Below are 27656 nucleotides of genomic sequence, written 5' to 3'. Positions count from 1 at the left end.
GATCGCGAACACTCATAACGTCAAGAGCAGCTGAACGGCACAGTCGTTCTCTCTTAGGATTGCCACAGAGACGACCGCGAGGCGCTCGTCACCATGAAGGACCTCGGCTTGTTCTTCGTGTGCTTGGTGTCTTTGATGTCCCCCGAATTTTCGTATGGCGTAAGTTTGAATTTTCTACTCGAAATTTAGTGGTTCACTTTCAATGTCGCTATACGTACGACCGCAGCCGACGGTAGGAACTGATGCAGTTTAGATTGTCTCGATGTTGAGCTGACTGCCCTCCGAGAGTGAGCACTTTAACTCTGTCGTCTGCTAGACAAACCGCCATCTTACCTCCCGCTCACATTTAGCCGTTTGTGGACGGTTTACGCAGGTTTTCAGCATTAGCACTCGTGAAACAACGAGGGATGACTTTGGCAACACGCGAATCATGTGTTCGGTGAACTACGCGATTGATTTTGCGCCGATGCCTTCTAACGATATTTCGAAAACACTGTAAAGATCGCCGGGTTTTGCAACGCTTCGTTGCATTACCGAGTCGAGGAAAGCGTCTTTACTTGAAATACCTTATATCCCGAACCAATGGAGTACTTTATAATTCGGTATTTTCGTGAGCACAAGCCGATCCAGTGGTCTCGCGTATACGAGTTCACCAGACCGCGGGAGGGAAAAATGGCGGCCGCGGCCGAACAGGCGGCACTTGCTTCCCCAGAAGATGTCGCCACCCTAGCAAGACGCGGCCAGCAAGCAACACTGAGGCACTCTAAAGGCCCGTTCACACACTTGCGACCTCTTAGAACTGGGTGCCTTGGAACCTTGGAATATCTCTTCCAATGTATGAATGTATGTATGTATTTTGTGGCGCACTCTCTTTTAAAACGAGAGTCCACAATAGACACGCAAACAACGAGAGGACACACTGGCGCCATCTATTGGGTAGCAGTGTAAACTTGGCGGTCCGGCATACTTTCTATTTGTCTCGCGCATTATGCTTTCTTTCTTGGCTCGAAAAACTTTTGCCAACATTATAGACGAGCCTTTCTTATAGGTATTACGCATATTTGACCTCGGAAATCCCGCAAAATTTTCGCTCTTGTGAAATGCAGTTCCAGGGTCACCGCATAGATGACACCAGAGTGCCAGTGTGTTCTCTCCTTCTAGGAAAGTATAAGAGGTTTCACCAAGTCTCGTCTCTCTCGGTCGTACTCGGTTGCAAGAGTGTGAACGGGCCTAAGTGGAGCCAACAGAGCAGCGCCAAAACTGCAGTGTCATGGAGTTCTTGGCATTTGCTTGTTTCCTATTGCCGACTATAAACCAATCATGCACACTGAATGCACCCCCAACCTGCACCTTTTTTGTGCGTGATTTGTTCAGTTGGTGAGAGCAAATATACAAAGACAACGAGCCTCGTGAAGATGCAGTTTTAGCGCTGCTGGACTGTGCACATTAAGCCCAAGCTTTAACCGCGGTCAGGCCTAACCTGAAACGAAGTATGGTGGCTTAATGGTGACTATAATAGTTTAGACCTCTAGTATCATTTTTTCTTTTCTTTGGAGTACAGAATCTACGAGATAAATAGAAAAGAGGCTCCGTTGAAGAGATACACTTGACATCCAAGTAATGACAATTGTTTCTTTTTCCTTTTCGGGCCTATGTATATGAGTATGTGTTTTGTTATGGTGATAAGTACAAAAAAATTATGAAACGTTACAGGAGAGAGAGCATGTAAAGGTGTAAATTTAAAGATTCGATTCTTGGACAGAAGTATGTATTATATTATGTCTTCTTGTCGTGGTTTTATTTTTATTAGTAAATGATATAAAACCATGTTTCAACACCAAAAGTAGAAAAAAATGTGAGTGCCACGATTAGTAATAATTTTTATGAATGTCCTATGCTAGTTAATAATATGAAGAACCTTGGATCTGCTAAGTTTAGACTGTGACCCGGAACAGAAGTGACGGACTCTGAATTAACCGCAAAAACAAAAATGAGAACTTATTTTCCCACCAGCCCGACGACGGTCGTATACTCGGACATCGCTTTAAGGGGTTGACATTTAATGTATAATAAACGCGGCGATCAACGCATTGGTGCCAGTTACGTAAAACAAAACAAAAATTAATACATAAAACAAAATATGACACAAGCACGCCTGGTTTTGCCCCTCGTTTTACTTTGTTTATCATTTGTCTTACCTCGTTCAATTTATGCGGAGACCAAGTCAACTGCTTCTTGCGCAGGGTTTGCTGTGACGTCAGAACGCTGCCGAGTTCTGATTGGTTTTGACTGGAAGGATAGTGGGTAGACATTATTGCTAGATGCCTTGAGGTCTAGCCACAATTGTTTTTAATCAGCTAATAAGGGCTTGGCGTGTTGACATCATCGCAACCCCTGTGCAAAAAGCAGACGAACTTGCGCTCCACATACTTTTGTGCACAAGCGAGTTGCACGCCAGAGGGTGAGTGAGCTTCTTTTATTATCGCTTCAAAATGTGAGTATTGTATTGAGCTTTGTTTTGTGGAACATAAACAAGTGTATTTCAATCTTAACTCTGTGTGCCTCATATCACATGGACCACGTGCGGAAAACGGATGCCAACCACCAACCACAGGACGTTCCGGTTATGGAGGTAAGTGTTTCACCGTGTTTCTTGGGGAAAAGAAGTCACGTTCGCGACGAAAGTACCTCTGAATTTCAAAAATTAATAGCGATTATTTTGCTTCGGTGGGGAAATACAGCTTCAATCGTCCTGCACCCTTGTTTGTTGTATGTGTTTCCGACTAATTGGGCTCATGGGTAGGGTAGTTTTAACGGTTACAAAGCTGTCATACATTCAACATAAGCTTTTGCATTTCTAGACTTCGCGAAGTAAATCCAAACAAAGAGATTTGTACGCGTTGATTTAAAATATAGTATAGCTCCATTGAGCTACACACTGTACATAACCTCTGAGATTTTAAGATTCGCTAAGCGTGGCCTGCGATGCTCACGCATCTTGTTTCGTAATTTGTCCTGCGGCGTTCCCATCGGCTAATACCACGATGTCATTGGCTACGGAGCGCTAATGAGATGTTCGGCTCGTTAGTTGGGGGAGGGGGGGGGATAGCTTTATTTGGTGCTTTTATGACTTTTCTCTGGCTCGTCACATAATTGCCGCAGGGCCGGTCTATGTCTGTCACGTGTGAACCGAAAACGAGCAGAGCTAAAGCCTAAATCGGGACAATTCTTTGGCGATTTAGGCCCCAACATTCCAGATGCCAGCTAAACTATACCATCAATGAAGCCTATAACTTTGGCATTTGTTTGATGAACTAAGGTCAAGATACCCGGACTCTGGCCGAAGGAAGTCAAGTTTGGCTCTGTCTTGGCTTCTTCGGGCTCTTTGAGGCCCTAAGTTCCCAGACAAAAATAAATTTTCATCCAAAGAACTGTGCTAGTTGGGTGCAGATATTTTTGATCTCAACATTTCCCTTCTCTAATATGCATGTGTGTCTCTTTCTTCGCAAATCTCGGAAAACAGAATCACTACATGCTGAACCCGGTGGACCCGAACCTAATTCACGTGGGTTCAATGGGATGGTTTGCTCCTATTACAACAATCATAATCAAAGTAAAATTTAAGTCATAAAAATGCAGACGTAATTAAAACCATTACTATTCACCCAATGCGGTTTGCGACTGCATATGTCACCGATTAGCAATAAAGTAACTTTAGTGGCAACGCTGGAGTCAATCCGATATTAACATGAACATGAATTGGGTATCTCAAGCGAATCGGACGTTGTAAGTCGAGTCGTAAAAATATGCGCCTGCACATTGAGAGCTTAAACTTTCATCGAATGTGCACTGAACAGGACAGTTGTACTGTGAAAAATTACAAGACGTTTTTTTCTTCCTGTAAAGTTGTAAACAAATGAGAGCAGCAAACTTGCCAAAGTCAACGTTGGGACCGTTCGCAGATGGTAGAGTTGGCGACGGTTTTAACTTGTGGCGACATCCCACGATAAGCAAAGCAAGCAGACGACGCACTCTGTTGACTGCTCGCTGCGCCTATCGAGAGATGGCGCCACAACTTGATAGCGTCGATAATTTGGTCGTTTGCGAACGCGCCTAACGTTGACTTTGCGAAACTGTTGCTCTATTTTTAGCGGGGAAAAAAAAGACACCTTGCTATTTCACACTGCAAACTGACCTGCTCACTGCACATTCGGTTAAAGTTTAAAATTTATATGCACAAGCTCCGATTTTTCTGGCTCGTTTTACGGCGTCGGATCCACTTGAGCCACCCTATAGATCTTTTCTGCAAGTGCGCCGCCATCTTGAATTGACGTCACTTCCAGTATGGGCGAAAACATTGTTTTGCCTTTGCCACGCCAATAGAATGCATTTAGAATATAAGCGTAAACGTCACACTTTGTCGTTTTGCCTCCCCTTTATTTTTTTACTATTTGCAGATTGAAACGTTGGGTTATTTTTTCGTCACCCATACCGGATACGCCTATTAGGGGGCTGGGGACGAGAGTACACAGAGAAGGTCTATATTATTCAATTTACGGTTGCAAGTAATCGCATTTCTGAAGGACTTTAGCCACCCTGATTGACAAAACAAAGCCCATCACCGGAACTAAAAAAATATATTGACTTTTGTCGATATGGTTCTATCTGAGGGTTGGCTGTCTGGCAGCTACGGGCCCAGATTTATTAAAGAGATCTTAGCAGCTGTATCCTTTATAACGGGAGGTAACTTGCACCACCTAGCGTAAACACTAAATGCTAAACACCGATAAGGCCGGAACCATGGTTCCCAGATAGGCTCGGCCTTTACAAGGAAAGAGGTGCCAATGTTTCTAGGCAAGGTGGTGAAAGCCGCCACCCCATACAAAGTGTATATAGCAAATACTGTCGATCCATACAACCATCCGGGCTTGGAGATCGGCCAGTGTACACCATTGATCTCAATTGCAGTAGGCTAGATCCTGGATCAGGAGCCCGTTGATGCCACCACTGGCTGCCATTGCTTGACACCAGGCAATACATGCAAGTCAATGCGAGAAACACACAAAAGTATGATTATTTAAGCTTGTTCGCGGTGCTAAAAGGCGAGTATCTTACTCACCTTGACAATCCTCGGGGTCATTATATCGGTCCTGCGATCCTTACATCAGGTGTTTGGGGATCGAATAGGTACTTATCAAGCGTTCAATCGCCGATTAAAGAAATCAAATGTACCGGAGCACCACGGATTGCGCCCGCGTCGCTTGCTTCAGTTGCTAAATAAGGACATGTTCAACAAATAGATGATGCGCTCCGAGTTTTAGTTTGTCACTTAATCCCTCATTGCAGTTCAAAGCACAAGCATACACCAGAAGTGCTTTGTACAAGCTCTTGAAACAATGCGCATGTTCCCGGTAAAGGCCTTCTAACTTAACGTGTGCTAAACTCTGATGACTTCGAGATCAATAACAACTCCACATTGACTCTCGGCAACAGTTATTTCACTGAACCGCATCACAGTTTACGCCCAACAAAGTCGCCACCCTCGACCCTCAACCACAAAACATTAATACAAAAAGGATTAGTATTTTAACACTTTTGATATTTGCGCCCAGAACATTAACTGTCTTTCCCGGAAAACACGACAAACGTTTCATCGCCAAGAGCACCCTACTAAGGTAAGAAACTGGTTTTCCCAGTTTCTACAATAGAGTCCCGTGCATTAGCTGGTTTCAAGCGATGGCTGCCGGTGGTGACGACTCCACCAGACCCCAGCAAGACAAACCTCGATCCGTGATCCAGCTTACTGCAATAGAGATCACTGGTGCACAATGACAGACAACAGACTGGCGGCGCCTATAGGCTGTGTGTTGTACCTGCAGACGTGTATATCCACCACAGATTCTGTCCATTAAGAACCCTTCTTTCTGTCGCTACCTCGGCTTTAGGAGTAGCTGAGGAATGACACGAGGTGTCAACCAATGCATTATTTTCCAGCCTGGACTCCATGACCGGGAAACCCGAAAGCCAGCCGAAGCCATCACATGGACGTCGCCAACACCAACACCAACTCCAAAGCAAGCGTACCCATCCGTAAACGACATCAAAGGTAACAGACACGTAATTATAGGCGTGCGAACACCGGTTGCAATCCAATAGCGCGCAATGTCATCCCTATAGCTTTAACATCGTTAAGGAAACCCATTGTTCCGGCTTTCGCTTCCACTGCGAAGGTTATGAATGACGCAGTGATATTCGATTCGGGTCAATATTTGCACGCCCTTACACAGAATCTTAAAAAAATAAGAAACAAAAAAGAGAGTGCTGCGGCAAGAGAACAATATTCTATTACGCATCAGTGCCTGCTGTTAAATAAGCGCCTCAGTGGTTGATTGATCGATTGATTTATTGGCATTACTATAAACTCATTGAAAATTAATAACTTTTTCATACGAAACAAGTATAGGTAATGTAGCCTCGTATTATCAGTCAAAAGAAAATCAAAAGAAATATTAAACAAAAATCTAAAATACTTCTGGGGCGTCGAAAAACCTTTTGTAGCAATACTGGGGAAGAGGTGCAACCGTCGCGCCTCTAGAGGCGAAGTTGAAAACTACACTCAAGGGAACAGCGGCAACATAATTGGTTTGTTTGTGTTCCTGACGGAGATCTCGGCTGACGTATACCCGCACGCTTGTATACCGTCCGGCTCGTGCTCTTGTTCTATCACTCAAGTCTGAATTCACTGCGAGTCCCGTCCGAACGCTGAGACGGCACTCGCGTCGAGTCTCCGCCTAGCGATCGATCGAGATAGAGATCGCAACGAATCCAGTACACGGGGCTTGTGTTGGGTTAAAACCGAGTTATGGGGAACACAAAGCTGGACAAAGTACCTCCTATGTTTGATCTCCTCTCCAAAGGGAACATAGATTTACAATCGCCGGGGCATCTCGATCCGTCCCCCCTCTCCCTCTTTTTTTTTTTCTCTCTCTTCCCCTCTCTCTTTCTTTATTTTTTTTTTATCGCAGCATTTGCTCGTGAACATAAGCACGAACTAAACCGCCGCATATGTATTACTAATTGGCCGCTAATTGGCCACCAGCCTCTAGGCAAACACGCCTAGAGGCTCGTGTCACATGTGACGACACATGTGACACGAACGTGTGACACATGTGTACGAACAAGCAACCGCGAATTCTCTCTGTCTTCCTCCTAATTTTTTTTTTTCGTAGAAAAAAGAAAACAAAACTGCTGAGGTCGAAAGTAATGTGGTGAGCTGGGCCAGTTGGTATTGAGACAACATAATAAAAAAAGACAAAAAAAACGGAGTTTTCTGCGAGCTGTTTTTTTTTTTATCATAAGGTAGAGAGCACTTAGCTGTAGACGCCAACCTACGCTGTAAAGTGTTGTTCTTTCCAACACATTCTTTTAGTAACAAACGAAAGAGTGTCGATGCCGCGTTCGCGTTAACTGTGTCGCGGAGTGTAAGCGTACTATCGCGTCCAATATGAGCCGATGCAATCTTTCATACTCTTTTTTTTTTTTTTTTTTGGAAATCTACTAGTTTTTCAGAAAGCTGCGTGGTCCGAACTGGAGATAAAATGCGAAGTCGAGGTCCCAAACTACGAACTCTCTGACAAATTGAAAGATAGCAGGTAGCCCGCCAGTGAGACGACTAACCTTGGCAATCCCAGGGACCTCATATCCGCATAATACGGTTTTGCTCCAAGGCGTTTGTTCCAGAATGTTTTTTCTTCTGTATTTATGTATATTTTTATTTTGGTTCGCCATATAAATACCAAGGAGAGGAGTATGAGAATCTGTCTCATTGCTTACCAAAATCGTTTTTTTTTTTCTTTTTCAGGACCCCATTTTCTCCCTCGAAACTTCACGGCGGCTCTAGACAAACAAAACTGCGAAGACGAGACTGCCAAGAATCGCACGGCCAGCGTCCGTATCTCTTGGTCTGCTCCCCAGAACAAGACCTTCAAAGTCGACAGCTATGTCGTGCACGTGAGAGGCGTGAACGGCGATCAAGACTACATGGTTATAATAAACGGTAGCGAAGAGTCAAACGAGGTTACCGAGGACCTAAAATGCGGCCTACTTTACGTTTTCAACGTGCAAGCCCAGTACAAGATTGAACGAAAATCCGCCGCGGGAAAGACAGACTTCGCCTACGTACGCACGCCGAAAGAAATTGCCACACTGTACACCGACAGAAGGAGTAAGTTAGTTTCTATTAATTCCAAGTGTGATCAATTTACGAAGGTTAGTGAGGCTCTACTCCTACAATTTAAAAGCGATTGTAGTAACTCCTACTTTAATCCACGGCTTTAGAGTAACCTCCTATAAAGTGGACTGTATCCTCAAGAAGTATGAACCCACAGTGTATACATCACACTATATTCCAAGGTTTTATTGTTTATTTTTGTCTCAAGTATTCTTTTTTAAATGTGGGTGTGGATTTCTTTATTTGTGTTCTTTCTCTTTTGTATATTTGTCTTAATTCACGAAAAAAGACAAAAAAAAAAAAAAAAAAGCCGTCGTAGTATAGGCACAACACAACACCGAGAGTGCAGGTAGGCAAACAACGACATAAATGCAGAACGTTTAAAGAACAGCTGCTTTGTATTGCACAACTGCAGACCCAAGGATTTTGTGATGTCTAATCGTCACCAGCTTGTTTGCGCTTTGACGCTCCGTCCGTCAAAGTTATTAATGAGCACCCCCGCCCCCATACCCGCCCCCGCCCCCCACTCCCCCCCCCCCCCCCCCCCACGCACACACAAGAAAAAAGAAGAAAAGCAATAGTTTTTGGAAATATTAGTTTAGAATACCCATACAGTAGGAAAAAAAACTTAATAATTATAATAATTGTTACAAGTGTGTGCTTCTTTGAGAAGCATTTGTAGGGGCCGTACATGCACCGTAGCACTTGTTTAGTAGAGAACACTCTCTGTGCATGTCTCGTTTCACCGCAAGAGCCACAGCTTCGAGGCGACCTCAAAACAAAAGTATTGGGCATAGAATCAAATGAAAGCTTAAAAGTATTTCCATTTCTTTTAATACATTGACCCTTTTATTAATACTGGCGCTGTTCGCGCATTAACCTTGCAGGCGACATCTACGCGCCGCGAGACTTGAAGATGAAAGTGGTCTATGCCTCCTGTGGCGAGGAAAGTTGGATTAGGACCGCAAGCATCATACTTCGGTGGACTCCGCCAGAGAACACGAGCGTTCCGGTGCACAGCTACATCGCAAACGCCATCAACGTGGACGACGGCAGGACCGACAATAACATAATCATCAATGACCCCGAGGCCGTGAAACAGGAATTCGAAGGTTTCAAGTGTGGCACTAGGTACATCCTCACCCTACAAGCGAGGTATCTGGTGACCTACAGGTCCGTTTTCACGGGAGAACCCACCCAGTACACCTTCGAGAGTTCACCAAGTACCGTCAAGGTCTCCATTGGAGAAAGTGGTAAGTCTTTCCGATACGTCATTTGGGGAAGACTGGGTAAATCGGGGAATATCTGGAAAAGTCTGTCGAAATCGCCTGGAGAACCCTGTGGGAAAATAGACAGCCTCCTCCTTTACCGCAAAACTAAACAACGCGTCGCCAGGCGCTTAGCCTCCGCCTAAATGTAGCACTAACAGTTCGGATCAGATACCAAAGTTACAGAAATAACCGTTATCGAATTCTAAAGTAATAAACAATTTTGACAAATTTTCAAAGGAAAATTGGGCCGATATAGTGCACAACTACATGTGGATGAATTGGGTCAACTACAAACACAGGGCCCCATTTTTTCTGTTGAAATTTCTTGAATATCGCCTATGACTTTTGAATAAGGTGACGGTTAGAATGTATTTCAAATCTCGAAGACAAGGACAACGGCTAGAATACATGGTAGCGCCACCTTGTTTTTTAAGATTCAGCAGAAAGTCGCCGAATATTTACAATGTTTATGATGACGGTTAGTTCTGAAACTGTGGCATCTGGCCCGAACCGTTGGGGCTACATATTTCGGTGGATATGGACATTCTGTGATCTATAGTTCATTTTTGCGACGTAGTGTGATTTTAGGTTCATTAAGCCAAAAGACATTTAGCGTGTGTCATGCAGCACACTATGTATGAAACACCTGCCTCACTTCAACTTTCGAGCGTGAGTGTGCAGAATGATAGACTGTAAACGAACTAATATTCGCGCGGTCCTAATTCTCGCGGATCACTTACAATTCGCGAAAAATAGGTCCCGCGAACAATTCTGGTGAAATGTAAACAAATTGAAGTCTATATTGAGATCCTACCATGTCGCGAAAAGTAGAACTTGCGAATTATCTCAAAACATGGGCTTTTACCTAAATCGCGAAACACTGATCTCGCAAAAAATACGTCGTTTACAGTATTGAGATTCTGTCTATTTCGTCAGAATTGTTCATAATGCACTGGAAGCAAAAGCAAGCAAAACATCAAAGCCGGAGATATCTAATAAGAGTGTTTAAAGGAACCCAAAACGTGCTGGATAGTAGCTGGATTGGAGAACACTGTCTGGGCGCTTTTTCATGTAGCACCAGTTTGATGTTCTACGCCAGCCTAAAAGATCACTAAATAGTCGCTTGGTGTAAACAAATTTTATCCCAGCTTTTAAGATAAGCGTCGAAATAAAATGGATCACGAAATCTGTTTGGCGGAATGAATAGTCACCGGGTTTCCACGAGCGATACAAGTGAACCTTATACAGCTCGGACAGTGTGCGGGATGGGCGGTACATTTAATTTACACGTATACCATCCTCTACAAAAATGTCTTTGAGTTGACTTTTCTTCTTGAACACGTAGACAGCCAATCATGGCAAACATAAAAGGTTCTAGGCAAACGGCAGAACGAAAAAAGAGTAAGATTATAACTAAAGAACACTATACGGAGTGCAAGATGGTCCGCTCCTTGCGCACCTCGTACGCTTATTTGGCCCCCAAACGCGCCCACGTGACTTTAGTTTCCCCCAACCTCAACCAATCACGGTGCAGACTTGGCTGCCTCGTCATCGCGCGTTACCCGCGGCTTCTCGATGTTGCCCTCTTATTAACGTGCTCCTCCATTCCTTCCGATGCACCGAAGACACATTTCGGAACACTCGCTCCCCGTGTACACGTAAGGACAACGAGTGCGTGAAACCTTATACTTACTGCCTCTGCGAACGACGCATTTATGTTTGTCTAACACCCGCTAAAGAAACTGTGGCGTCTGATTTCTCCTGAAGCATTTTGGAATATTCATAGTTTCAATACCTAATGAAGAAACATCGGCGGTCGCCATTTTTGTGGGCACGAAGCGTGTGTTTGGATCCGAGTCCTCGCCGAACGCTGACGTCACCCTCGGGTCCAATACACGCTCAGAATACGATCAAAAACAAAATGGCGAATTCGGAAAATTGGCGCAGCAGCTACTTGACGGCGCGCGATATTGAAGGGGGTCCATTGCTGGAATCCAGAAAGGAAGTTCAGCAAATAAAAAAACTAAACATCTTTCAGTAAAAAAATATATATATACTATATCTTTATATCTATATATATATATATATATGTATATATATATATATATGTTTCGGTATAAGCTCGACGTTTCTTCATGGTGTGACAGCCCATATTGTTTTTAATTCCAAATATATTTTTAACACCGTCAGAACCATCCTCCCTCCGTAAATTGCAGCGATTGGTTCTCCCAAGTGCTTTGCCGGAGGCAGACGCTCCAACACTTAGTGCGTAGTTATACCAGTGTTTTCCTCGGGTTAAAATGATTCATGATCTGTGCGCTCTGTCTTGCAGACGAACTCACCACTGTGGCTTATTATACCCCTGAGGCCTCCTCAAGAGCACCTACAACGCCTTCGTCTGCACGCACGTCTTTCCAGACAAAAGTCACGGCCCATGTAAGCAAACCTGAAATCCAACTCGTCACAACTTATCACGCAGAGCTGCCAGCAATGCGCTCCGCATTGGCTTATGGGGCATAAGCCAATGCGGACCGCAAGTTCGTCTGCTTCCTTTGCAGGGGTTGTGGTGACGCCATAACACCCAGCTTTGATTGGCTCCGATTGAAGTTTTGTCGGTAGACCACAAAGCAAGCTGCCTCGAGGTCTATACACACTCACTATCATTCAATCAGAGAAAAACAGAGCTCGGCGTTCTGACGTCACCGCAACCCCCGCAAAAGAAGCAGACGAACGTGTGCTCCGCGTACTACCCAGAAGACAAGGCCTGAGTATTACGTCATCGTTGGTGGATCTCCGACCCACCTCAAGCGGCAAGCGCGTTGAGGCTCGACGAGAATATGGCGCAAGTGAAAGACATGTGCCTCCTGGCGTCGGCCGTGCTATAGCATCGCACTTTTTGTGAGACGCTTAAAGACGCTTTAGTGGTGACGCTGACACCAGGTAGGCGGTGTTGCGTGGATTCAGTAGTGATGACGTAGGCAACGAGGGAGAGGGGGCATAGAGGCGCATGCAAGAGGTGTCGGAGGAAGGCCAGTGTCACAATTTCACTCGGGCTACGCGTATTCCCCGCGAAGGGCCGCTGTCGGGTTGGTGTGTTCGCGCGCCGGTGCGATCGCGCGCCTCGCTGCCTCCATAAGCGTGTACTCAAATAGGGACGGTTTGTCGAGGTCCTGTCATGTTGCGCCATCTCACGGCGTAGGTCAGAAATCGGAGCGAACCTTCGACACACTCGCTCCGCGGTCGGTGCCCTTCAGACAACCTCTCTCTTCTTCCACCGCGGCGCAGGTTTTGGTCTTCTAAAGTGCAACTGCCATATCCCGCCCCCCCCCCCCCCTCCCCCTGCTTCTCTCTCGCACTGCCCTCTATCTTTCCCTCTTTGACGCGCTCCCGTCGACCTTCGGGAGGTCAGTTGAAGCCAGTAAAACGATTTGTTGCAAGTTAAAAAACCCTGTCGTCCATATTCTTTTTTTTTTTTTTTGCAGACTGGTTGTACAATTGTGTCAAAAAATAAATTATAGGGGAAAAAATATTGTTTGCGAAATATTGATGGCGCGAGACGGGATTCACTCGGCAGTCATCTCCTCTCGACTTGCTTTCTCTCTTCGCATTTCGGGCGCGTGGAGGAGAGCTGGAGTGGCTTCGCCCTCACGACCGGTCATTCCGGAATGACCAGTGACGTCATAAACTTCGCGTGCAGATTATAAAAGAAATTTCTCGCCGTCAATATTGCTCTAATTTTTTTTCGCGTAAAATTTATTTTTCGACACGCGTGTCCCAATTAGCCTGTTTAATTTTTTTTCTTTCCGTTTTTTTTTTTTTTTGGAGGGATACTTTAACGAAATTTGAAATATACCCGTCGTGTTTAGAAATAACCTGTTTATGATCCACAATATCCGTAAATGACAATCGCACGTTTGTCTTTTGAGCCTGATGGCTGTATTTGTCGTTATAATGAATAATTAACGTATATTCTTTAAATACTCTTTCGATATTTGCGCCCAGAACATTAACAGTCTTTCCCGAAAAAAACACGATAAACGTTTCATAGTGAAGAACAACCTAATAAGGTAAGAAACTGCAGTCTTCCCAGTTTCTACTATAGAGTCCCATGCATTAGCCGGTTTCACGCGACGGCTGCCGGTGGTCCCGCTATACCCCAGCAAGACAAACCTCGATCCGTGATCCAGCTTACTGCAATAGAGATTAGGGGTGCACAATGACAGACAACAGGATGGCGGCGCCTGCTGTGTGTTGTACCCGCAGACGTGTATATCCACCAGAAATTATATCCATTCAAAACGCTTCTTTCTGTCGCTAATTCGGCTTTAACTGTAGCCGAGGAATGGCAGGTGGTGTCAATCAATGGCCTTTTCCAGCCTGGACTCCATGACAAGGAAACCCGAAAGTCAGCCGAAGCCATCACGTGGACGTCGCCAACACCAACACCAACTCCGAAGCATACGTACCCATCCGTAAACGACATCAAAGGTATCAGACGCGTAAATATAGGTGTGCGAACACCGGTTGCAATCTAATAGCGCGCAATGTCGTCCCTATAGCTTTAACACCGTTAAGAGAACTCTGGCTTTCCCTTCCACTGCGAAAGTTATGAATGACGCAGTGATATTCGATTAGAATCGTTATTGATATACCCTCACACAGAATCTTTAAAAAAATGAACTAAAATGTTAAAAGTAAGAAGATACAACTGAGGCAAGAGAACAATATTCTATTGCGCATCAGTGCCTGATGTTAAATAAACAATTTATTAATTCATTGGTTGATTGATTGATTGATTGATTGATTGATATTACTATAAACTCGTTCAAAATTAAGGACTTTTTCATCCGAAATAGGGATATGTATTGCGGCCTCTTACAGTTCAGTCAAAAGATAATCACAAAAAACAATTTAAATTTTTTTATATACTTCTAGGGCGTCAAATATACTTTTGTAGCAATACTGCGGAGGAGGTGCAACCGTCGCGTCTCTAGAGGCTAAGTTGAAAACTACACCCAAGGGAACAGCGGCAACACAATTTGTTTGTTTGCGTTCCTGACAGAGATCTCGGCTGACGTATACGCGAACGCTTGTCCAGCGTCCGGCTCGTGCCTTAAGTCAAGTCCGAATTCACTCGAGTCCCGTCCGAACGCTGAGGCGACACTCGTGTCAAGTCTCTGCCTACACTCCGTGTCATTAGTTGCGTGCAGTACTGGCGAAGGCAACGCCAGGCGAGGAGAGATAAGGCAAGCACTAGGAAGGCTAGGAATGAGGCGATATCTCGTGTCTTCTCTAACATTCTTTGTCCTCTCCCTTTCTCTATTGACTTCCCCTCCCGTCCCGCCTTCCTAGTGCTCTCCCTTCCTCTCTTCAGCTGGCGTTGCCTTCGCCTGTAAGGCACGCAACTAGTGAGACGGAGTTTAGAGATCGATCGAGATAGATGAAGCAATCAATCCAGTCCACGGGCCTTGTATTGGGCTAAGACTGAGCTCTGGAGAACAGAAAGCTGGACAACGCGCCTCTTATGTTTGATCTCCTCGTCAATAGGAGCACAGGTTTACATTCGCCGGGGCGTCTCTCCCGTCCCCACTCCCCCACTCTCTCTACCTATTTCCTTTTTGTTTGGAAACCACTGCGTTTGAGCGTGATCAGAAGCTCAGAATAAACCGCCACATATTACTTATTGCCCACGAAAGCAATAGCAAACGCGCATAGAGGTTCGTGTCACATGTGACGACACTGTTAGTACAAACAAGCAGTCGCGAAAATTCCCTGTTTTCCTCATAAGATTACTTTTTTTCGGTAGAAAAAAATAAAAAAAAAAATACTTGCTTAGAGACTAATCTGGAAAGCTGGGCCAGTTGGATTTAAGACGACACGACAGAGAAAAAAAGAGCAGCGCTTTCCTCTGCGCGCTGTTTTTTATCATAAGGTAGAGAGTACTTATCTGTACGCCCCAACCTACGCAGTAAAGTGTTGCACTCGCCGACACATTGTTTTAGTAACATGCGAAGAAGTTTCGATGCCGTGTTCGCGTTGACTGTGTCGCGGAGTGTAAGCGTACTATCGCGTCCATTATGAGCCGATGCAATCTTTCGTACTCTTATTCTACAAACCTACTAGTTTTTGACAATGCTGCCTGGTCCAAACTCGAGATAAAATGCGAAGTCGAGGTCCCAAAACTACGGATTCTCTGACAAAATGAAAGATGTCCAGGTAGCACGCCAGAGGAACGCCAATAGGTGTTCCTTTGGTGTGTTACCTGGCCATCTTTCAGTACTACCTTCTTCCTGTCCTCTGTGAAAGTTACAACTTTCGCACAACCTTGGCAATCCCAGGAACATCATATCGGCCTAATACGGTTTTGCTCCAAGGCGTTTGTTCCAGAGTGTCTTTTCAACTGTATTTATGTATATTTTTATTTTGATGTGCCATATAATAGCCAAAAACAGGAAAATGAGACTCTGCCTCATCAATTCTCAAAATCGTTTTTTTTTTTTCAGGGCCTCAGTTTCTCCCTCGAAACTTCACGGCGGCTCTAGATAAACAAAACTGTGAAGACATGACTGCCAAGAATCGCACGGCCAGCGTCCGTATCTCTTGGGCTGCTCCCCAGAACAAGACCTTCAAAGTGAACAGCTATGTCGTGCACGTGCGAGGCGTGAACGGCGATCAAGACTACATGGTTATTATAAACGGTAGCGAAGAGTCCAACGAGGTTACCGAGAACCTGGAATGCGGCCAGCTCTACGTTTTTAACGTGCAAGCCCAGTACAAGATTGAACGAAACTCCGCCGAGGGAAAGACAGACTTCGCCTACGTACGCACGCCGAAAGAAATTGCCACACTGTACACCGACAAGAGGAGTAAGTTAGTTTCGATTCATCCAAAGAGGGATCAATTTATAATGGTAGTGAGGATCTAGTCCGAAAACTTAAAAGCGATTTTAATAGAGTGACCTCTGATAGAGTGGTCTGTATCTTCAAGAAGTATAAATCCACAGTGTATCCAACACACTATATTCCTAGTTTTTCAACTTTGCTTTTGTCTCAAGTTTTCTTTTTTTTAAGTGTAAGTGTGGGTTTTTAATTATTTTCTTCTGTCTTTCGTATGTTTGTCTTGATTCATCAAAGAAAAAGGCCGTCATATTTTAGGCACAACACCGCCCCAAGAATGCAGATAGACAAAGGACGACGTATACAGAAAATGTGTAAAAAAACAGCTGATATGTATTGCATACCGGCAGATCCGAGGATTTTGCTAGGTCTAATCGCCACCAGCTCGTTTCGCGCTTTGACGCTGCGTCCGTCGAAGCTCTTATTGGGCAACCGCCCCCTCCCCCCTTTCCTGCCTCCCCTTAAAAAAAAATTAAGGTAATCGTTATTAGAAATATTAGACTGGAATACCTATGCAGTAAGAAAAACATTAATAATTATGAGAGGGATGTGCTTTTGGCCAAAAGCATGTGTAGGTTCCGTACATGCACAGTAACTCTTTTGTTTAAGAGAAAACACACTCTGCGCTTCTCTCGGTTCACCGCAAGAGCCACAGCTTCGAGGCGATCTTACAAACAAAAGTGTAAGGCATAGAATCAAAATGAAAGCCTAAAAGGTGTGATAAAATTACCTTCAAAGCAAGAAGATTTCTCTTTATTTTTTTAATACATTTACTTTTTTACATTGGCGCTGTGCGCTCATTTACCTTGCAGGCGACATCTACGCGCCGCGAGACTTGGAGGCGAAAGTTGTCTATGCATCCTGTGGTAAGGAGAGTTGGATTAGAACCGCAAGCATCATGCTTCGGTGGACTCCGCCAGAGAACACGAGCGTTCCGGTGCACAGCTACATCGCGAATGCCATCAACGTGGACGACGGCAGGACCGACAAGAACATAATTATCAACGACCCGAAGGCCGTGAAGCAGGAATTCGAAGGTTTCCACTGTGGCACTAGGTACATCCTCACCCTACGAGCGAGGTATCTGGTGACCAACACGTCCGCCATCAAGGGAAAACTCACCCAGTACACCTTCGTGAGCTCACCAAGTACCGTCAAGTTCTCAATTGGAGAAGGTGGTAAGTCTTTCCGATACGTCATTTGCGGAAATCTGGGGAAATCTGGGGATATCTAGAAAAGTCTGGCGAAATCGCCCGGAAAAATCTGGGGGAAAATAGACAGTCTTTTTTTTTACCGCGAAACTAAACAACGTGTCTCTGGGCGCTCAGCCTCCGCCCATATGTGGCGTTAACAGTTGTGGTCAGATGCCAAAGTTCATTCAGAACTAACCTTATTTATTTGAAAAGTAATAGGCAAACTTTCTTATTTTATAATTTTTTCAATAGAAAGATAAGGCAGACGAAGTCCACAAATTCATGCGGATAAATGGAGTGAAGTACCGAAAACGTGCCCTCTTTTTCGTACGAAGGTTTGTGAAAATCAGCTACAACGTATGAATAAATTAACGGTCAGAATACGTGGTAGATCCCGAAGAGAAAGATAACGTTTAGAATACACGGTTGCGCTACCGTGTATTCAAGATTCAGGACGTACTCGCCCAATAATTAGCATGTTTTACAGCGAAGCAGTTCATGGCTAGTGTTCAGTGGATTTTTCGTGTGCGTCAACAAAAACTCAGAGAGGGCTTTTTATCGCCATTCCAAGCTTGCGCTTGCGTGCCTATAGTTTCCTCTCCTTCCGACGGGTGGCGGTCCCGTGGCGCGTGTCTAGTTTCCTCCGGTTCCTCGGGGCGGCGATAGTCCTCAACATGGCTGTGCGTACTGTCGTGAGCAAAAGTCTGGATAACACGGGAGCGCCGACCGAATTGCATCGCCGCGCTCCCTGACGGCGCGGCGCCTGGTGCCGAGACCCGCGCAATGCGCACGCGCGTCCTTTCTTATCTGCTGGCCCACTCGTTCGCTCGCTTCAACGCGATGCGCTCCTGAGCGATTAAATGGGTGCTAGGTGCCGCCCCGGGAACCAAGATTCCGAGAGCCTCGCTCACCGCTCGGGACGAACTCGCGTGCTCCGCGACACGCGCCGTTCCCGCATATCTTTCCCGCGACTCGGCGACGCGTTAAAAACTCTCGCTTCCCTCCATTCGTTATTTTTAAGCTTCCCCCTATATTTGCCCCGGCTACAATGCAAACAGCTGCTGCTCAATTTATTATGCACGCGTTGTAGAGGGTCAAGAAGTCAAGAAAACAACGAGAAAAAAACATGGTACTGGCCACAAATTCTCAGCATGGTTGTTCGCGAAGTGACCTTAAAATGTTCAGTTTGACATCAGCTGTAATGACTCGTACCGGAAGTCATAAAATAAAGCGGCTATGCAACAATTTCTAGACAATGGCCAAATAATTATAGGAGTTGTCCTCCGACACTTCTAAAGTAAAGAACAGAAAAGCGATTTAGTCTGTGTGCCCTAATTATAATTTTAAACAATAAGAAAGATTCAGGTTTCCGGCACCCCTCAACTCTCCGAATGACGTGCTCAGTGACGTCGACGTGAGGATGCACCGGTTTCCGTGCGCTCTCCCCAATGATGTTTACTCTTTTTCTCTCTACTGCTCTTCGTGAGGCGTTGAGCTGCAGCGATCCCCGCGTCACCGCCACGACGCGTTTCCCATGGCCGCCGCGCACGGCTGCAGAGGGGAAAATCTTTCCATTTCTGCTTTGCGATTACACAACAGAATTGCAACATTTTGCAGGAAAGTGATGCTTTTTCGATTTTTTCTGACGCCATCAACAATATAAAAATTACAAGCCACCCAAACTGAGCCAGCGCCTCTTTTTCCTTCCGTTTTGTTTCTTTTTTTTTTTTTCTTGGGAGGTGGGTTGACAAAATATTTCTTTCTTATTTGGCGTTTTCTTTTTGCTCGTCATTCACCACTTTACCGCGCGTGCATGATCACTCGGAAGGAAGCCCAAGGCTGCCTCGAGTACGCGAAAACAGGTTCTACAATTCATTGCGGCTGCATCAACATAAGCGAAAGTTTTTAACGCGTCGCCGAGTCGCGGGAAAGATTTGCGCGAACGGCGCGTGCCGCGGAGCATGCCAGCTCGTCCCGAGCGGTGACCGAGGCTCTCGGAATCTTCGTTCCCGGGGCGGCACCTAGCGCCCATTTAACCGCTCAGGAGCGCATCGCGTTGAAAATGGCTGATCATTTTTCCTTTATATTGTTAGCTTTGGAATTTTGGCGTCTGGTCCTGACCGCTAGCGCTACATTTGGGTGGACACTGAGCGTTCGGTGATGCATAGTTAATTTTTGCGACGGAAAGAAACGATTTTGTTTTCGGAGACGCGTTCTAGTTGGGATTATGAGACTATTGTATGAACATATCTTTTGAAACGAGCAATTTATCGCCCTAGCGTGCACTCTGGAATATTTACTCAATGTATGTAGTAGTTTGAGTTTTAGTGCATTGGGCCAAACAGGTATGGCGTGTGTTATGCGGCAGGGTATGTATGACACACCTGCCTCATTGCAACTTGTGAGCGTCAGTGTGCAGAACCATATGGCGCAATTCTGGCCAGTTAGGGAAGCCAACTTAATGTATCTCATCAGAATTGTTCATAATGCATTGGAAGGAAAAGGGAGCAAAACACCGACTCCGGAATTATCTATAAAAGTAGACAAAGAAACCCAAAACGGGCTCGATAGTAGTTGGATCGGAGAACACTGTTTGGGCACTTGTTTGTGTAACATCAGTTTGATGTTCTCCGCCAGCTTAAAAGATCACTCAATAGTCGCTTTGTAAACAAATTTTACCCCTGCTTTTAAGATAAACGCCAAAATTAAAATTGTTCATAAAATCGGTTCAACGGAGTAGATAGTCGCCGGGTTTCCACGAGCGATACAAATGAAAATTAAACACCTCGGAGAGTATGTAGGATGGGCGGTGCATTTAATTTACACGTATACCATCCTCTACAAAAAGGTCTGTGAGTGGATTTTCTTCTTGAACACGTATAGGCAGCCAATCACGGCAAACATAAAGGGTTCTATGCAAACGGCAGAATGAAGAAAGAGTGCGGTTATAGCTAAAGAATGCTATACGGCGTGCAAGATGGCCTGCTCTTTGCGCACCTCCTAGGCTTGTTTGGCCCCCAAACGCGCCCACGTGACCTTGGTTTCCCCCGACCTCTACAGTTCACGGTGCGCACTTGACTGCCTCAACATCGCGCGTTACCTGAGGCTTCTTCATGTTGCCCTCTTATTGGCGTGCTCCTCCTTGCGTTGCGATGCACCCAAGACGCATTTCGGAACACTTGCTCGCCGTATACACCTACGGAAACGAGCGAGCGAAACATTATGCTAACTGCCCCTTCGAACGACGCATTTGTTTTTGTCTAACACCCGGTAAGGAAACTGCGGCGTCTGCTTTCTCCCGAAGCACTTGGAATATCGGTAGTTTCAATACCTCGTCAAGCAACATTGGCGGTCGCCATTTTTGGGGGTACGAAGCGTGTGATTGGATCCGAGCCCTCGTCGACCGCTGACGTCACCCTCGGGTCCAATACACGCTCAGATTACGCGCACAAGCAAATGGCGGATTCAGAAAGTTGTCGCAGCAGCTACTAGACGGCGCGCGATTTTGAAGGGGGTCAATTGCTGGAATCTAGAGAGGAAGTTCAGCACATAACAATACTAAGCATCTTTAAGAAAAAAAAATATATGTTGCGGTATAAGCACGACGTTTCATCATGCTGTCACAGCCCATATTTTTTTAGGTCCAATTATATTTTTAGCCCTGTTACTGGCCGACCTTCCACCGTCAATTCCGGCGATTGGCTCTCCCAAGTGCTTTGCGGGAGAGCGGACGCTCCAGATTTAATGTAGAGTGCAGGAAATCCAGTGTTTTCCTCGTGTTAAAATTGATTGATGATCTGGAGATCTGTCTTTCAGATGAACTGACCACTGTGGCTTATTATACCCCGGAGGTCTCCTCAAGAGCACCTACAACGGCCCATGTAAGCAAACCTCAAATGGAACTCGTCTCAACTTATCACGATTAAAGTGCGACGACCGGACCACTCTCCTGGGAAAACCGATATTTCACGGATGCGGAAGCAGACCCCCACTTTTCACCGCGTACGCAGAGCTGCCGGCATATCCCCCATAAGCCAATGCGGACTACAAGTTTTTCTGCGTCTTTTGCAGGGTTTGTGGTGGCGCCGTTACGCAGACCACTGATTGGCTCTGATTGAACGATAGTGGATAGTCCTCAAGGAAAGCTGCCTCGAGGTGTACCCACTACCCTTTCAATCAGAGCCAATCAGAGCTCACTGTTCTGACGTCCCCACAACCCCTGCAAAAGACGCAGACGAAATGGCGCTCCGCATACCACCTAGAATGAAGCTCGGCGAGAATACGACATAAAGTGGAAGAAACGTGCCTGCTGGCGTTGGGCGTGCTTTAGCGTCGTGCTTTCTTTGCCAGCTAGGCAGCGTTGCGCGAATTCGCTAGTGATGACGTTGGCAAGAAAGGAGACGAGGCGGAGAGGCGCAGGCGAAAGGTGTGGGAACAAGGCGAGAGCCAAAATTTTACTGAGGCTATATGCGCATCCCCCTGGTAAGGGCCACGGTCGGGTTCTTGTCTTCGTGCGCAGGTGCGATCGCGCGCCTCGCGGCCTTGAAAAACGTGTAAGCAAATAAGGACGGTTCCTCGAGCTCCTGTCATGCTGCACCATCTTACGGCGTTTGTCAGATATGGGAGCGAACCTTCGACAAACTTGCTCTGTGGCGAGGCGGTGCCGTTCAGACAACCTATCGCTTCTTCCACCGCGGCGCAGGCTTTGTCTTCTAATGTGGTATTGCCATATCTCCCCCTGCTTTACTCACGCCACTGCCCTCACTCTTTCCCTCTTCGACGCGCTCCCCTCGACCTTCGAGAAGCCAGATGAAGCCCGTGTCGGTCTGTATTGTCTCCTATTTCCCTCTTTCTTTTTCGTAATTTAGACATCAACACGCTTAACAACCATATTACTATAATCTTTGAGGGCTCAAGAAACGCAGGGATCGGCTTAATGTGCTGGTAGTGTTTGCTTTGTGATTCTATCGCTGGCTGCCCAGCGATAGAATGCTCGGCAATGGCCACGTCGTGGCGTTCTTTAAGCTGTCAGACGCAGTGCGTCTCGATAAAGTCTCAAACATCTTATCCTTTCAAAGCCATGAGAGAGCTTCATTAGCAGGTACAAAAACCAAAGAACGAATCACAAAGCAAGATTTTTGGGAATAACTGGACACACTTTGTGTTTTTTTTATATACTATCGGTGACTGCATAATTAATTTGACAGCTAGATCGAAAGACTAGTCACAATCTGTGCTTTTCTGATTCAACTATCATGTTGGTTTTTTTTTTTTTTTTGTCGGTATTTCATACCTGGTAGTTCATGTAGACTCGGCCGATATGAATACCAATGAGACAATCAATACCAGTATTTCAAAGTGCGCAACAGAACTCGAGCTATACCTCCGCATTGACACTGTAATTGTTTGAAGTTCGGGTTCTTTAGTGATTCCTTCCCTTGTGCTTCTAATAATCTGATCACCTTTTCAGTTATCTTCGCGTCTATAGCATTGCTTAGTCCGATAGCTTCTTGAAGGTTAGGTGGGGTAAACTGCAATTCAGAGATGTCCGCACACAATTGTTGCTCATTATTTTTTGTTTTCGTTTTTGGTTTTGAATCAGGTCACTGATAGAGTTTCTTCTCCGCATCCGGGTCGTGAAACAAGCGGACACTCCCACTCACAGGGTAAGGTGACTCACGGTAAACGCATACTGCAGTCACTGACAACTTAAGAAACAGAGGATGTGGCGAGTTGCAGGCATCTTATCATCGTTCCGCAGTCAATCAGATTGCGCCATAAGCCAATCAGAACGTCGAAGAACCAATCACTAAGAAAGAATCGTGAATATGATAAGTCCTATTTATGTTTACAGAGCGTTCAGTGAATAGGATCATTTTAAATTTAATAATCATTTGAATTGTAAATTCCAAATCGACTCGACGTTAAATGCATTAGAAAAATAAAAACAAAACGATCAAACGAGACCACCCAATTGGAAGAGCTATGGCAGGCTTCAAGCTTCCTCAGCCAATCACAAATGGCCAGTAAGAACCATGCATTCTACATTGAGACTACTCCCAGCGAATCAGTGTATTATACATATCCTCTTTATTTAATCATTTATGTATTTCCTGACTTTTGGTACTGGAATATTATTTTGATTTGCGGTTAAGTTTTGACTTCTTTTCTTCTTGACGTTTTGTGTATTCCAAAACATTAATGTTTTTTTTTTTTGTTTTTTTTTGTAATCGCCTCTAGTGCGATGCGAGATGAAGATGGTTACGAATTATTACGAAGTGGATGTTCAGATGTGTCTTCTCTCGAAGGCTAAGCAACGAGAAACGAGGGAGTTTTTGTCACTAATCTCAAATGCCAGTTATGCGTTTTCAATTAAGCTTTATTTTCGCGTGAGCAGGGCTTAGCCGTCAAACCTAAACACTCGTTGTTAGTAGCAACACTCGTAGCAAATTGTCAAGCCATCATATCTATGGCGCGATGGAGTTGTTCCGTGTGGAACTGAAGAGATTGAAGATTCGGCAAGTCTGAAGTTCCCACGTCCTTTTCATTTCACTCACAGAGACGACCAGCCACGTGGGAGTCAGCATCACAACCGAAACGTCCAAGTCCAACAGCACGGATGTATCGCGCGCTCCACACAAAGATGAAATTAGTTCAAAGGTAAGCCCCGTCTAAAGCATTTTATTGTATTACGCAAAATACAACATCTACATAAAAAAAAATCTTCCGATTTCCTCGGCAACTGAAACTTGTAGCGACAAAAATGAAACATACGAAAGTCTTTGAAAAAACGCAAAATCATCAACTAAGTTCGTTGTCCACTGCCAGTATAAAAAAACTCGGGGAGTAGTGACTGCGGCCGAGTTCATTATAGCTGCATGACCAATCTACTTGCTACATGAGCTGATAATAACGCCTTAAAATGAACCGCGAAAAAGACAACGAAAACATATGTAATAAGCAATGCCCCGTGCCCGTGCTTGTTTCAGTGCGATGAAGCAAGCTATCCTAGGAACACTTAGCAAGAAGATACCAGAGAAATATGCTTAAAATCAAACTTGATCTTAAAAAAAAGAAACGAAAAGATTATATGAAAATAATTTAGGATTAGTCTCCACCGTGGGGAAAATGTATTCGAGAATAAACAAATTGAAGCCACGAATCCTTTTCATTTAATAAAAGTTTTTCCTTCCAAAATATTTGAACTAAAACAAAGAAACAAAAAAAATTATGAAAAACGTCCACCTAAGATGGCGCGCAGCTCGTGCAACTTGAGCGTCGAACGTGTTCACTGAAAAAAGATTTTTTTTTTTTAATTTTATTTATTTCAATTTAGTCGCCCTACGAATTGATGGCTCCAGTTCCTCGCACTCCTAGTTCGTAGCATTATTTTATTCTGAATAAAAATGAAATATATCGCATGCGCGTGTGGGGCACAAATTTAGAATATTGTTTTCCAGTATGGACGCTATTTTTTGCGTGTACATTTGCATTTAATTAAGGAATTCACGTATATTCTTGATTATCTATTTTTCAATAAGGCTGGACTGGACAGATGATTTACTGTTTTGTCTTATGCAAAGAGTACAATTTCCAATTGTAGAGGTAAGAAAAAAAAATGCACGTATTTAACAAAATAAACAAATGACATAGAGGGCCGCCATTAAGGTAAAATGGAAAAATATATATATATACATATCAGGAAAACCATGGTTTACGGCCTAATTCTTTATATAAACTATGCTATTGCCACTAGCCGTGTATATTTGTTATGAGGGCAAAGGCTTCTTATTGAAAATAGCTATATACCCCTAACACCATTACTTCCATAATTACACACTCGAAAACTTAAGATCCAACTTTCTCCTCCTGATTACTTTTTGTTTTATGGATACAAGCACTAACGTCCGAGTAATTGACCTACTTTGTGAACGTAACCAGAAGCACAGTCAAATCAAACCCCACACAACAGATATATGCTCAGTTTTCGTTTCATTCAAAGCGAAGCAATATGGCGCGCTACACACGTTCAAACTACGGTATCTGGGCGCCGCCGTCTTGCTAGTGGCGTCTTTATACTGTCTTATTATGGTGGCCAGAATGGGGAAATGGGACGGGTGCCGTGCGCGCGCAATGATAAAGTGGGCAGCGATTAAACTGCAAACGCTCCCCTCGGTTTCAGATGGTCCCTCTCTACAATCCAGGCTCTCTCAAAATTTTCATCGCGTATCGCGCCCTCCCTTATCGTTGCGCGCATACGGCATCTGGCACACTTCCCCTTCCAGCCACCATAGTGTGATACTCGGAACTCGCTAGGGCATGCCCACTTTCGCCAGACTAGTATCCCAATAAAGCCTTCTGCAGCCACATCAGGTGCGAGCACTGCGCGAGCATAGATACGAGATTCGCGTGGCAGGAAGCGTTTACGCATGCGCAGTACCGACGGCAGCGCCACCGCAGCGGGGTGACCTCAGAGAGTGGAGTTGGTGTATAGCCTGGCCCGGACACAACTGATAATGAAACAGGTGGTTCATCCCGAGTCATGATTAAATTGTCTTACGCCGCTTTCCTTCGTGAGATTACCCCATCCCCTCTTTTATAATAATTTATCAAGTTAATCGTCAATCTCGCGGGCAAAAAAAAAAGTTAGAATCTTTTGTTGCGTTATACTTTAAATTTGATTGTTTGCATTTATCCTTTTTTTCTTTTTTAACAGCAAGCTGGAATGTCGACTTCGAAGATTCTTATGATGGTGCTGATTCCTTTGGCTCTGATTGCCCTCGGAGTAGCCGGCTTCTTTGCGTACAAGAAAGCTCAGCGAGGCAGAGAGTGAGTAAACAGTGATAAACACCAAAATAACTGTTTCAAAAAACAGCATGAACGCATTAACTGATTAACTGAAGGACCTCCATGTAATGCCACTTGGTAGTAGCAATGGCGGCGGAGTAGACCTCCCTCCTGTAACGAGATAAAGGTTTTAGGTGATTTGCTAATTCCTTTCTACCTAAAATTTGGGGCAAGTTTTAATTTCAACATACGCCTAAATGTGTGAGCCCAATAAACCTCGGGCTCTTATTTAATTACAAATGCTATGTCGCCGAGTGAAGTTTTTGCCGGTATCATTATCGATGGTTAATTTAGGATCACAATGAGACCATTCAACGAGTAGAAATAGTATGCACACTTGTCCTCAGTTACCCATCTTCTGAATAGAGCAGGAGCGTGGAATACGAGTGTAAATAGATAAACAAACCTTTTTTTGCAAACGTGTTGCTGGATATATTAACGCTCGCGCTCGCACGTCTGTGTGTGTGTGTACATGTGCTTGCGCGTTCGTGGGCGTTCGTGCGTGCGTGCATACCTGTGTTTGTGTGTTTAAAATTTTGCTACTCTTAATTCAGAACGTGGTCCATGTTTGTCTTCGTTATTTCATTTACGGATAAAACTCTACAACATTTGGTTTTTGAACTTGATGACCTCAAAACTGGTGTCCGGTTTTCGAACGTGTGCTTTGTATTTCGCGTGTTTTTCCGGTTACTTTTTTTTTTCTTTGCTATGTTAGGTGTTAGGAATGTCCTATTTGATTCGAATGATCAGCTACCGACCAGAGTAATTTTTTTTATTCTTTTACGTTCTTTACTTTTAGATGGTCTCGCTAGAGCAGGCTAATGCAGGCAGTGGAAAGTCCAGGCCAAAACATGAGCAGGTATTGTAGTGATTGAAATTGCTTATTTAAAGGACAGCTACAAATATAATTTGCAGATTGTCTGAACTTATTTATTACTGAATTTACTTTTTGTTTTCTTGTAGGTACTTCACGAGTATTGAATAAGGAGAGGCCCCAAATGCAATATATTATTTCATGGTGCTGAAATCACTTTCGCAGGAGAGGGATCCTGAGCAACACTGATGATCAACATTGATGAGCAACACTGATGAGCAACGTTGATGAGCAACACCGACCTTAGAATCTTCCAGCCTCTCAGCTGCGAGCAGGGGCGGAAGATGATGAATAAATCTGGCCGACATCTCGTTTAATAAAATATTTAACTGCTTCAGATGTTAA

General features: G+C 44.7%; 1 protein-coding gene across 5 annotated transcripts; it reads left to right on the top strand.

Moving 5' to 3' along the window:
- On the top strand, positions 1-27656 carry LOC8035031. Of its 5 annotated transcripts, none has more exons than XM_040209218.2 (16): positions 1-159; positions 2615-2632; positions 3524-3565; positions 5995-6106; positions 7862-8224; positions 9118-9483; positions 11834-11937; positions 13878-13989; positions 16005-16367; positions 17210-17575; positions 21407-21471; positions 23193-23256; positions 24150-24250; positions 26307-26419; positions 27237-27296; positions 27477-27656. In XM_040209218.2, the coding sequence occupies exons 1-15, from the start codon at positions 94-96 to the stop codon at positions 27247-27249; spliced, it is 2268 nt and encodes a 755-aa protein (XP_040065152.2). In that variant the 5' UTR covers positions 1-93; the 3' UTR covers positions 27250-27296; positions 27477-27656. The 5 variants fall into 5 exon arrangements, with proteins under 5 accessions (XP_040065152.2, XP_029835566.3, XP_040065150.2 ...); XM_029979706.3 differs by having other exon boundaries at positions 27401-27656; XM_040209216.2 differs by lacking the exon at positions 27237-27296.

Source organism: Ixodes scapularis, unplaced genomic scaffold (assembly GCF_016920785.2).
Source record: "Ixodes scapularis isolate PalLabHiFi unplaced genomic scaffold, ASM1692078v2 PGA_scaffold4__175_contigs__length_147842914, whole genome shotgun sequence".
In the NCBI taxonomy this organism is placed as follows: Eukaryota; Metazoa; Arthropoda; class Arachnida; order Ixodida; family Ixodidae; genus Ixodes; species Ixodes scapularis.
This window is presented reverse-complemented; position numbering and strand designations above follow the sequence as displayed.

Coding starts and splice junctions, on each gene's coding strand:
- LOC8035031 (XM_040209216.2), top strand. CDS start 94: ATGAAGGACCTCGGCTTGTTCTTCGTGTGCTTGGTGTCTTTGATGTCC. Junction 23,257..24,149: donor CGGACACTCCCACTCACAGG/GTAAGGTGACTC, acceptor TTTCACTCACAG/AGACGACCAGCCACGTGGGA. Junction 26,420..27,476: donor AAAGCTCAGCGAGGCAGAGA/GTGAGTAAACAG, acceptor TCACTTTCGCAG/GAGAGGGATCCTGAGCAACA.